A 13280-nucleotide genomic window follows, 5' to 3' on the forward strand; every position below is an offset into this window, starting at 1 on the left:
GACGAGTAATTGCATAGTTTATTTGAGGTGGTGACTTGCACGACAGATTATAAGATAAACGATAAGATACTGAGGCTTGTACCAGGCTGCGATTATACGGTGCGATTCGATACAAGGATGACGGTGTCCGGGCGGATAACTCTGGCTCCGGACTGCATTACAGATCGGGGAGGGTGGGGAATGTTTAAGGTGCCCAGGGGGGTAACTATTGCCCGGGGAATGGTTATTGCTCGGGAGAGCTGGAGCCAGAGAGTGGGACAAGCATTAGGAAGCGAGGCAGGCGCGAGTATCAGGGTGAGGGAGGTAGGCCTGAGGAGGTATACGAGAGGGAGAGAGGTCGAAGGGATGGAATGGAAGTAGGCCGAGGGAATGGCGATTGGAGAGGGAGACAGGCTCGGGGGGGGGGGTATTTAAGAGGGAGAGAATGGAAGGGCTTGTATTGGACAAGGAGATGGAGGCCGAGATTTGTCTTGGAGAGGTGTCGAGGGAATGCAGCGGCTCGTTATCTTGAGGGAGATGGGGAAGCGGGAATGGGGGGAGGTAGATGGAGGGGGCTGGGGAGCAATCGAAAGATATCCCCCCCCCCCCCCGCAGTTGAATACCACAGAGCTTGAAGTTACCCTGCCCCGACACAGAGCATTTGAAACTCAGCCGCTGCGTCAACCCCGCACACATCTTGGTTCCCACTCGGTGTCCCGAAGTAGCGGGGGGGAGCTGGGCCTTGCCGGGGGTTAGCCGAAGAGCTTAACAAAGCAGGGGTGGCAGTAGGGCTTCTCGTTTTGCTCCTTGAAGGTGCCCTTGTTGAGTTGCTTGAGGCAGAAGGCGCAGACAAAGTGGTTAGGATGGAATTTGTTCCCCATGGCGGTGATACAGCGGCCGGTGATGGGCCTTTCACACCCGGAGCACAGCGAGCCCCGGTTCTTGTGGTAGTGAATTTCGCAGTAGGGTTGTCCTGCATGATCATAGAAGCTCCCGTTCACAAAGGGAGTGTAGCAGTCCTGGGAGAGAGAGAGAGAGAGAAGGTAACAGCCACCAGCGGAGATCAAGACTTGCCCATGATTGTCCGCTTGGGGGTAACCTCCGACCCCTTGGCAGGGTAGGGATAGGAGTAGGCCATTCGGCCAATCGAGTCTGCTCCCCCATTCAATCGCGGCTGATATTTTTCTCATCCCTATTCTCCTGCCTTTTCCCCTGACCCCCTTATTAATCAAGAACCTATCTATCATCCCCTTATTAATCAAGAACCTATCTATCATCCCCTTATTAATCAAGAACCTATCTATCATCCCCTTATTAATCAAGAACCTATCTATCATCCCCTTATTAATCAAGAACCTATCTATCATCCCCTTATTAATCAAGAACCTATCTATCATCCCCTTATTAATCAAGAACCTATCTATCATCCCCTTATTAATCAAGAACCTATCTATCTCTGTCTTAAAGACACTCAATGACCCGACCTCCTCTGCGGCAAAGAGTTCCACACATTCACCACTGAAGAAATTCCTCCTCATCTCTGTTTTAAAGGATCGTCCCTTCAGCCTGAGGTTGTGTTCCCTCTGGTTCTAGTTTTTCCTACTCGTGGAAACATCCTCTCCGTGTCCACTCTATCCGGGCCTCACAGTATCCTGTAAGTTTCAATAAGATCCCTCATCCTTCTAAACTCCCAACCAGTACAGACCCAGAGTCCTCAACCCGTTCCTCGTACCACAAGCTCTTCATTCCAGGGATCTTCTGAACCTCCTCCGGACCCTCTCCGAGGCCGGCACGTCCTTCCTTAGACACGGGGGCCCAAAACCGCTCGCAATACTCCAAATGGGATCTGACCAGAACCTCAGAAGTCCATCCCTGCTCTTGTATTCTAGCCCTCTTGAGGGTCATCCCAGGACGAGAGGTCAAGGTCTTCGGATAAGGGGTTGCAAATTTAAAACAAGAGTTGGAAGAGAAACAGCTTCTCCCAAAGGGTTGTGAACCTGTGGAATTTGCTCCCCCAGAGGATGCTGGGACAGTCAGTACATTGAAGAGGGAGTTGGACAGATTGTTAATTGGCTAATGGGGTTGAAGGGTTACTGGGAGAAGGCAGGAAAATGGGGACGTGGAGCATATCAGCCATGGCGGAGTGAACCCGATGGGCCGAATGGCCTCATTCTGCTCCTATATCTTATGAACCTACACCCGTGAGCTCTGAGAGTGATGTGGCGATGCTGGCATTGGACTGGGGGTGAACACGGAGGCATTGAGCCTCTGATCTTCGGGGAAGCGTTCTCCAAGGCGGCCTTCACAACAGCGCAGAGTCGCTGAGCAGAAACTGATAGCCAAGTTCCGCACACATGAGGACGGCCTCAACCGGGATGTTGGGTTCATGTCACACTATCTGTAACCCCCACAGCCTGCCTCCTGGACTTGCAGAATCTCACTGGCTGGAGACGATACACATCTCTTTAACCTGTGCTTAACGCTCTCTCCACTCACATTGTCTGTATCTTTAAGACCTGGTTGGTTGTAGAGATTCGCATTCTAATCAGTATTCTGTAACTTGATTTTGTGTCTCTGTGCCCCGTTTGAGAGCAGATTTCCACTCCATCTGACGAAGGAGCAGCGCTCCGAAAGCTCATGGCATTTGCTACCAAATAAACCTGTTGGACTTTAACCTGGTGTTGTTAAAACTCTTACAGCTCTTAGAGTCAGAGAGGTTTACAGCATGGAAACAGGCCCTTCGGCCCAACTTGTCCATGCCATCCCTTTCTTTTTAAAGTCCCTAAGCTAATCCCAATTGCCCGCGTTTCACCCATATCCCTCTCTACCCATGTAACTGTCTAAATGCTTTTTAAAAGACAAAATTGTACCCGCCTCTACTACTGCCTCTGGCAGCTCGTTCCAGACACTCACCACCCTCTGTGTGAAACAATTGCCCCTCTGGACCCTTTTGTATCTCTCCCCTCTCCCCTTAAACCTATGCCCTCTAGTTTTAGACTCCCCTCCCTTTGGGAAAAGATATTGACTATCTAGCTGATCTGTGCCCCTCATTATTTTATAGGCCTCTATAAGATCACCCCTCAGCCTCCTACGCTCCAGAGAAAAAAGTCCCAGTCTATCCAGCCTCTCCTCATAACTCAATCCATCAAGTCCCGGTAGCATCCTAGTAAATCTTTTCCGCACTCTTTCTAGTTTAATAATATCCCTTTCTATAATAGGGTGACCAGAACTGTACACAGTATTCCAAGTGTGGCCTTATCAATGTCTTGTACAACTTCAACAAGACGTCCCAACTCCTGTATTCAATGTTCTGACCGATGAAACCAAGCATGCCGAATGCCTTCTTCACCACTCTGTCCACCTGTGGTCAGAGATCATTGGGGAGGGGGGAGAGAGGCTGGGGGGAGACTGTCCCCCAGACAGACCACTCTGTCCCCCAGACAGACCACTCTGTCCCCCAGACAGACCACTCTGTCCCCCAGACAGACCACTCTGTCCCCCAGACAGACCACTCTGTCCCCCAGACAGACCACTCTGTCCCCCAGACAGACCACTCTGTCCCCCAGACAGACCACTCTGTCCCCCAGACAGACCACTCTGTCCCCCAGACAGACCACTCTGTCCCCCAGACAGACCACTCTGTCCCCCAGACAGACCACTCTGTCCCCCAGACAGACCACTCTGTCCCCCAGACAGACCACTCTGTCCCCCAGACAGACCACTCTGTCCCCCAGACAGACCACTCTGTCCCCCAGACAGACCACTCTGTCCCCCAGACAGACCACTCTGTCCCCCAGACAGACCACTCTGTCCCCCAGACAGACCACTCTGTCCCCCAGACAGACCACTCTGTCCCCCAGACAGACCACTCTGTCCCCCAGACAGACCACTCTGTCCCCCAGACAGACCACTCTGTCCCCCAGACAGACCACTCTGTCCCCCAGACAGACCACTCTGTCCCCCAGACAGACCACTCTGTCCCCCAGACAGACCACTCTGTCCCCCAGACAGACCACTCTGTCCACCTGTGACTCCACTTTCAAGGAGCTATGAACCCGTACCCCGAGATCTCTTTGTTCTGTAACTCTCCCCAACGCCCTACCATTAACTGAGTAAGTCCTGCCCACTTGTTCCAGATTACCCCACTCGGGGGAGAACATTGACTCTACGATTACTCCATCAATCCCTTTTCTATCCCTCGATCAGATCCCCCTCTCATCCTTCCAAACTCCAGCGAGGACAAGCGCAAACTGTTCAATCTCTCCTCGTACAACAACCCCTTTATAGAATCCCTACAGTGCAGAAGGAGGCCATTCGGCCCATCGAATCTGCATCGACCACAATCCCACCCAGGCCCTGTTCCCGCAACCCCACATATTTACCCAGCTAATCCCTTTAACCTACATATCCTGGGACACGAGGAGACAATTTAGCACGGCCAAGGCACCCTAACCCGCACGTCTTTCGGACTGTGGGAGGAAACCGGAGCACCCGGAGGAAACCCACGCAGACACGGGGAGAAGGTGCAGACTCCGCACAGACAGAGACCCGAGCCGGGAATCGGACCCGGGTCCCCGGCGCTGTGAGGCAGCAGTGCTAACCCGCTGTGCTGCCTATCTCTGGAATCGTTCTGGGGAACCTCTCTCTGAACTGCCCACAATACAGGGCTATGGGGAGAGAGCGGGGCAGTGGGATTAGTTTGGGGGTTAATACAGGGCTGTGGGGAGTGAGCGGGGCAGTGGGATTAGTTTGGGGGTTAATACAGGGCTGTGGGGAGTGAGTGGGGCAGTGGGATTAGTTTGGGGGTTAATACAGGGCTGTGGGGAGTGAGTGGGGCAGTGGGATTAGTTTGGGGGTTAATACAGGGCTGTGGGGAGTGAGCGGGGCAGTGGGATTAGTTTGGGGGTTAATACAGGGCTGTGGGGAGTGAGCGGGGCAGTGGGATTAGTTTGGGGATTCCGGGCTATGGGGAGAGAGCGGGGCAGTGGGATTAGTTTGGGGGTTAATACAGGGCTGTGGGGAGTGAGCGGGGCAGTGGGATTAGTTTGGGGATTGATACAGGGCTGTGGGGAGAGAGCGGGGCAGTGGGATTAGTTTGGGGATTGATACAGGGCTGTGGGGAGAGAGCGGGGCAGTGGGATTAGTTTGGAGATTGATACAGGGCTGTGGGGAGGGAGCAGGGCAGTGGGATTAGTTTGGGGATTGACACAGGGCTATGGGGAGGGAGCGGGGCAGTGGGATTAGTTTGGGGATTGATACAGGACTATGGGGAGAGAGCGGGGCAGTGGGATTAGTGTGGGGATTGATACAGGGCTATGGGGAGGGAGCGGGGCAGTGGGATTAGTTTGGGGATTGATACGGGGCTATGGGGAGAGAGCGGGGCAGTGGGATTAGTTTTGGGATTGATACAGGGCTATGGGGAGAGAGCGGGGCAGTGGGATTAGTGTGAGGATTGATACAGGGCTATGGGGAGAGAGCGGGGCAGTGGGATTAGTTTGGGGATTGATACAGGGCTATGGGGAGAGAGCGGGGCAGTGGGATCAGTTTGGGGATTGATACAGGGCTATGGGGAGAGAGCGGGGCAGTGGGATCAGTTTGGGGATTGATACAGGGCTATGGGGAGAGAGCGGGGCAGTGGGATTAGTTTGGGGATTGATACAGGGCTATGGGGAGAGAGCGGGGCAGTGGGATTAGTTTGGGGATTGATACAGTGCTATGGGGAGAGAGCGGGGCAGTGGGATTAGTTTGGGGATTGATACAGGGCTATGGGGAGAGAGCGGGACAGTGGGATTAGTTTGGGGATTGATACAGGGCTGTGGGGAGAGAGCGGGGCAGTGGGATTAGTTTGGGGATCGATACAGGGCTGTGGGGAGAGAGCGGGGCAGTGGGATTAGTTTGGGGATCGATACAGGGCTGTGGGGAGAGAGCGGGGCAGTGGGATTAGTTTGGGTATCGATACAGGGCTGTGGGGAGAGAGCGGGGCAGTGGCATTAGTTTGGGGATCGATACAGGGTTGTGGGGAGAGAGCGGGGCAGTGGGATTAGTTTGGGGATCGATACAGGGCTGTGGGGAGAGAGCGGGGCAGTGGGATTAGTTTGGGGATCGATACAGGGCTGTGGGGAGAGAGCGGGGCAGTGGGATTAGTTTGGGGATCGATACAGGGCTGTGGGGAGAGAGCGGGGCAGTGGCATTAGTTTGGGGATCGATACAGGGTTGTGGGGAGAGAGCGGGGCAGTGGGATTAGTTTGGGGATCGATACAGGGCTGTGGGGAGAGAGCGGGGCAGTGGGATTAGTTTGGGGATCGATACAGGGCTGTGGGGAGAGAGCGGGGCAGTGGGATTAGTTTGGGGATCGATACAGGGCTGTGGGGAGAGAGCGGGGCAGTGGGATTAGTTTGGGGATCGATACAGGGCTTTGGGGAGAGAGCGGGGCAGTGGGATTAGTTTGGGGATTGATACAGGGCCATGGGGAGAGAGCGGGTCAGTGGGATTAGTTTGGGGATTGATACAGGGCTATGGGGAGGGAGCGGGGCAGTGGGATTAGTTTGGGGATTGATACAGGACTATGGGGAGAGAGCGGGGCAGTGGGATTAGTTTGGGGATTGATACAGGGCTATGGGGAGGGAGCGGGGCAGTGGGATTAGTTTGGGGATTGATACAGGGCTATGGGGAGAGAGCGGGGCAGTGGGATTAGTGTGGGGATTGATACAGGGCTATGGGGAGAGAGCGGGGCAGTGGGATTAGTTTGGGGATCGATACAGGGTTGTGGGGAGAGAGCGGGGCAGTGGGATTAGTTTGGGGATCGATACAGGGCTGTGGGGAGAGAGCGGGGCAGTGGGATTAGTTTGGGGATCGATACAGGGCTGTGGGGAGAGAGCGGGGCAGTGGGATTAGTTTGGGGATCGATACAGGGCTGTGGGGAGAGAGCGGGGCAGTGGGATTAGTTTGGGGATTGATACAGGGCTATGGGGAGGGAGCGGGGCAGTGGGATTAGTTTGGGGATTGACACAGGGCTTTGGGGAGAGAGCGGGGCAGTGGGATTAGTTTGGGGATTGATACAGGGCTATGGGGAGGGAGCGGGGCAGTGGGATTAGTTTGGGGATTGACACAGGGCTTTGGGGAGAGAGCGGTGCAGTGGGATTAGTTTGGGGATTGATACAGGGCTATGGGGAGGGAGCGGGGCAGTGGGATTAGTTTGGGGATTGATACAGGGCTATGGGGAGAGAGCGGGGCAGTGGGATTAGTGTGGGGATTGATACAGGGCTATGGGGAGAGAGCGGGGCAGTGGGATTAGTTTGGGGATTGATACAGGGCTATGGGGAGAGAGCTGGGCAGTGGGATTAGTTTGGGGATCGATACAGGGCTGTGGGGAGAGAGCGGGGCAGTGGGATTAGTTTGGGGATCGATACAGGGCTGTGGGGAGAGAGCGGGGCAGTGGGATTAGTTTGGGGATTGATACGGCTATGGGGAGAGAGCGGGGCAGTGGGATTAGTTTGGGGATTGATACGGCTATGGGGAGAGAGCGGGGCAGCGGGATTAGTTTGGGGATCGATACAGGGCTGTGGGGAGAGAGCGGGGCAGTGGGATTAGTTTGGGGATTGATACAGGGCTGTGGTGAGAGAGCGGTGCAGTGGGATTAGTTTGGGGATTGATACAGGGCTATTGGGAGAGAGCGGGGCAGTGGGATTAGTTTGGGGATTGATACAGGGCTATGGGGAGAGAGCGGGGCAGTGGGATTAGTTTGGGGATTGATTCAGGGCTATTGGGAGAGAGCGGGGCAGTGGGATTAGTTTGGGGATTGATACAGGGCTATGGGGAGAGAGCGGGGCAGTGGGATTAGTTTGGGGATCGATACAGGGCTATGGGGAGGGAGCGGGGCAGTGGGATTAGTTTGGGGATCGATACAGGGCGATGGGGAGGGAGCGGGGCAGTGGGATTAGTTTGGGGATCGATACAGGGCTATGGGGAGGGAGCGGGGCAGTGGGATTAGTTTGGGGATCGATACAGGGCTATGGGGAGGGAGCGGGGCAGTGGGATTAGTTTGGGGATCGATACAGGGCTATGGGGAGAGAGCGGGGCAGTGGGATTAGTTTTGGGATTGATACAGGGCTATGGGGAGGGAGCGGGGCAGTGGGATTAGTGTGGGGATTGCATTTGGCAAAAACAGTCCAGAATTGATGGGCCGAATGGCCTCTTGTGCTTTCCAGCCCATTGTGAGTAGTATGATGGGTCCGATGTCCGCGCTAGTGGCCTGTTGGGTGTCAGAGACACAAAATGGCCACCATTGCATGGCAAGATCCCACCCAAATCCATGCACCCCGCCCCCGACACCCCCGCCGGCACCCACTCACCCGGCAGACGAAGCACTCTGGGTGCCACAAGGTGTTCAGAGCCGAAATGTAGTTCTCCAGTATGGCCTTCTTACAACCGTGGCAACGGGAAGCAAAGAGCTCGTAGAAGTCCTTCCGACAGTACGGTTTGCCATCGCGCTCGTGAAAACCTGTCCGGGGGACGGCGGCGGGGGAGAGGAGAGGAAAGAGGGGTAAATGTCACGTCAAGCCAAGTGCAGTCTGCCTTTAGCCCAAAATTAGCCATCCTCCATCCCAAAGTAGGCCGTAAAAACAGGCCTCGCCTGACAAACAAGGCCGAAATTGACTAGGCCTAAATTAAAGGCCTCACCTGACGAGGCCTAAATTCAAGGCCTCACCTGACAAGGCCTAAATTAAAGGCCTCACCTGACACGGCCTAAATTAAAGGCCTCATCTGACAAGACCTAAATTCAAGGCCTTGCCTGACAAGACCTAAATTAAAGGCCCTGCCTGACAAGACCTAAATTAAAGGCCTCACCTGACAAGACCTAAATTAAAGGCCTCGCCTGACAAGACCTAAATTAAAGGCCCTGCCTGACAAGGCCTCAATTAAAGGCCTCACCTGACAAGACCTAAATTAAAGGCCCTGCCTGACAAGGCCTCAATTAAAGGCCTCGCCTGACAAGACCTAAATTAAAGGCCCTGCCTGACAAGGCCTCAATTAAAGGCCTCACCTGACAAGACCTAAATTAAAGGCCTCACCTGACAAGGCCTAAATTGAAGGCCTCACCTGACAAGGCCTAAATTCAAGGCCTCACCTGACAAGGCCTAAATTAAAGGCCTCACCTGACAAGGCCTAAATTAAAGGCCTCACCTGACAAGGCCTAAATTAAAGGCCCTGCCTGACAAGACCTAAATTAAAGGCCCTGCCTGACAAGGCCTAAATTAAAGGCCCTGCCTGATGAGGCCTAAATTAAAGGCTTCGTCTGACAAGGCCTAAATTAAGGGCCTCGCCTGATAAAGCCTAAATACAAGGCCTCGCCTGTCAAACAAGGCTTCAATCAAAGGCTTGCCTGACAAACGAGGCCTACATTCAAGGCCTCGCCTGACAATCAAGGCCTAAATTAAAGGCCTCGCGATGGTATTATCGCTGGGCTATTGATCCAGAAACTCAGTGAATGTTCTGGGCACCCGGCTTTGAATCCTGCCCATGACAGATGGTGGAATCTGAATTCAATAAATAAAATATCTGGAATTAAGAATCTACGGATGACCCCTTGTCGATTGTCGGGGAAAAACCCATCTGGTTCCCTTGAGGGAAGGAAATCTGGCATTCATACCCTGGTCTGGGCCTACATGTCACCCACAGCGATGCCACTCTCAACTGCCCTCCAAGGGCAACTAGGGATGGGCAATAAATGCTGGCCAGCCAGCGATGCCCGTGTCCAATGAGTGAATTAATAAAAAAATAAATAAACAAGGAAAAATGTCATCGATTCCCTACAGTACAGAAGGAGACCATTCGGCCCTTCAACACTGCTCCAACAACAGTCCCACGCTGTCTCTGTAACCTCGCATATTTACCCTGCTAATCCTCTCGGCACTAAGGAACAATTTAGCATGGCCAATCCCCCTAACCAACACATCTTTGGACACTAAGGGACAATTCAGCATGGCCAATCCACCTAACCTGCACATCTTTGGACACTAAGGGACAATTTAGCACGGCCAATCCCCCTAACCTACACATCTTTGGACACTAAGGGGCAATTTAGCACGGCCAATCCCCCTAACCTACACATCTTTGGACACTAAGGGGCAATTTAGCATGGCCAATCCCCCAAACCTACACATCTTTGGACACTAAGGGGCAATTTAGCATGGCCAATCCCCCTAACCTCCACATCTTTGGACACTAAGGGGCAATTTAGCACGGCCAATCCCCCTAACCTACACATCTTTGGACACTAAGGGGCAATTTAGCATGGCCAATCCCCCAAACCTACACATCTTTGGACACTAAGGGGCAATTTAGCATGGCCAATCCCCCTAACCTCCACATCTTTGGACACTAAGGGGCAATTTAGCATGGCCAATCCCCCTAACCTACACATCTTTGGACACTCAGGGACAATTTAGCATGGCCAATCCACCTAACCTGCACATCTTTGGACACTAAGGGACAATTCAGCATGGCCAATCCACCTAACCTGCACATCTTTGGACACTAAGGGACAATTTAGCATGGCCAATCCACCTAACCTGCACATCTTTGGACACTAATGGGCAATTTAGCATGACCAATCCACCCAACCCACACATCTTTGGACACTAAGGGACAATTTAGCATGGCCAATCCACCTAACCTACACATCTTTGGACACTAAGGGGCAATTTAGCATGGCCAATCCCCCTAACCTACACATCTTTGGACACTAAGGGACAATTTAGCATAGCCAATCCACCTAACCCGCACATCTTTGGACACTAATGGACAATTTAGCATGGCCAATCCACCTAACCTACACATCTTTGGACACTAAGGGGCAATTTAGCATGGCCAATCCACCTAACCTACACATCTTTGGCCACTAATGGACAATTTAGCATGGCCAATCCACCTAACCTGCACATCTTTGGACACTAATGGACAATTTAGCATGGCCAATCCACCTAACCTGCACATCTTTGGACACTAATGGACAATTTAGCATGGCCAATCCACCTAACCTACACATCTTTGGACACTAATGGACAATTTAGCATGGCCAATCCTCCTAACCTACACATCTTTGGACACTAATGGACAATTTAGCATGGCCAATACACCTAACCTTCACATCTTTGGACTGTGGGAGGAAACCGGAGCACCCGGAGAAAACCCACGCAGACATGGGGAAAACGTGCAAACTCCACACAGACAGTGACCCGAGCCGGGAATCGAACCCGGGTCCCTGGCGCTGTGAGGCAACGCTGCTAACCCACTGTGCCACACAAAATAGTCATACAAAGTCTAAATTAAGGATTTAAATTGCCATCCGAGGCCTTCTCATTCTCCGTCACCATTCTGTCCAGAATGACTTCCATTGAATCCGGGCCTCTCGCTGTCCAATGAAGTCCCTCCCTTCCAATCGAGAAGATAGTTTTCCCAATTAATTGATTGACCCATCAGCGATTGGCCTTTGGATAAGCCGCCATCTTGAATAGCTGAGACACAATGTGAAGATTTAGCCCCGATTCGGGAGGGAGGGAGGGTGACTCTGGGGCAGTGATTCCTCCGGCAGAGGGTTGTCTGGCCGGCCGTCTAGACGGGCAGGCGGGAGATCGGGGTCCCGCGGAAGGCACTCACCGTCTTCTCCGAAGACCCGGCCACAGTTGGCACAGCAGAAGTGGTTGGGGTGCCAGTTCCGCTCCAGAGCTGTCACCATTTTCTAGGAGAGTGGGGGGGAAAGAGGCAGAAGGAGAGGTGAGCGATGCTGGCCCGTCTCGCTCTCACTCCCCCAGACACTTGATCCCCCGCCAGACGCTTGAGCCCCAGACACTCTGACCCCCAGACACTTGAGCCCAGAGGCCCAATCCACAGACAGCTGACCTTGCCGCGCTCCCGCTCATCCCCGCCTCCATCCGTCCCCCTCTCCCCCCAACCTCTCTCCCCCCTCCCCAATGATCTCTGACCCCACCGTAACCCCCGACCCCACAGTAAACCCCGACCCCGCCGTAACCCCCGACCCCACCGTAACCCCCGACCCCACCGTAACCCCCGACCCCACCGTAACCCCCGACCCCACCGTAACCCCCGACCCCAAACACTGTTTAACTTAGACAAATGCGAGGTGATGCATTTTGGTCGATCGAACCAGGGCAGGACTTACTCAGTTAATGGTAGGGCGTTGGGGAGAGTTACAGAACAAAGAGAGCTAGGGGTACATGTTCATAGCTCCTTGAAAGTGGAGTCACAGGTGGACAGAGTGGTGAAGAAGGCATTCGGCATGCTTGGTTTCATCGGTCAGAACATTGAATACAGGAGTTGGGACGTCTTGTTGAAGTTGTACAAGACATTGGTAAGGCCACACTTGGAATACTGTGTACAGTTCTGGTCACCCTATTATAGAAAGGATATTATTAAACTAGAAAGAGTGTAGAAAAGATTTACTAGGATGCTACCGGGACTTGATGGATTGAGTTATGAGGAGAGGCTGGGTAGACTGGGACTTTTTTCTCTGGAGCGTAGGAGGCTGAGGGGTGATCTTATAGAGGTCTATAAAATAATGAGGGGCACAGATCAGTTAGATAGTCAATATCTTTTCCCAAAGGTAGGGGAGCCTAAAACTAGAGGGTGTAGGTTGAAGGTGAGAGGGGAGAGATACAAAAGGGTCCAGAGGGGCAATTGTTTCACACAGAGGGTGGTGAGTGTCTGGAACGAGCTGCCAGAGGCAGTAGTAGAGGCGGGTACAATTTTGTCTTTTAAAAAGCGTTTAGATAGTTACATGGGTACGATGGGTATAGAGGGATATGGGGCAAACGCGGGCAATTGGGATTAGCTTAGGGGCTAAAAAAGGGGGCAGCATGGACAAGTTGGGCCGAAGGGCCTGTTTCCATGCTGTAAACCTCTCTGACTCTATGACTCAACGATGACCCCTTGAATACAAATCTTGACCCCAAACCTGATCCCTTGGCAAGCTTTCACCCCTGACCCCCGGACGTCTCAGCCCCCCAGCCGCCCCGCGTCCCCCCGCCCAGACGCCCCGGGTCCCCCACCCAGAAGCCACCGGTCCCCGCCCAGACGCCCAGAGTCCCCCGCCCAGACGCCCCGAGTCTCCACCCCCCCACTCCCCAGCCGCCCTGAGTCCCCCCCAGACGTCTCACATGGACCTCTGACCGTAAACCCTAATCCTTCCCCCGCACCTCTGGATCTTCCCCGATCTCACTGCCTCCTCGTCCCCCCCACACTCCTGAACCTTCTCCGTCTCATCTCTTGACGCCCTGGTCCTG

The 13280-nt window shown here is 53.5% G+C and overlaps 1 protein-coding gene across 1 annotated transcript in view; it reads right to left on the reverse strand.

Moving 5' to 3' along the window:
- Positions 1-3: 3 nt before the first annotated feature.
- Positions 4-13280, reverse strand: part of LOC144489517 (paxillin-like) — a gene marked incomplete at its 5' end in the record, with an annotated part of 14162 nt that continues 885 nt past the window's right edge. Inside the window, 3 exon segments of the mRNA XM_078207384.1 lie at positions 4-998; positions 8331-8479; positions 11638-11719. Of these exon segments, the coding sequence (XP_078063510.1) occupies positions 732-998; positions 8331-8479; positions 11638-11719 (498 nt within the window).

The sequence above is a fragment of the Mustelus asterias genome, unplaced genomic scaffold (genome assembly GCF_964213995.1).
Source record: "Mustelus asterias unplaced genomic scaffold, sMusAst1.hap1.1 HAP1_SCAFFOLD_2269, whole genome shotgun sequence".
NCBI classification, from domain to species: Eukaryota; Metazoa; Chordata; class Chondrichthyes; order Carcharhiniformes; family Triakidae; genus Mustelus; species Mustelus asterias.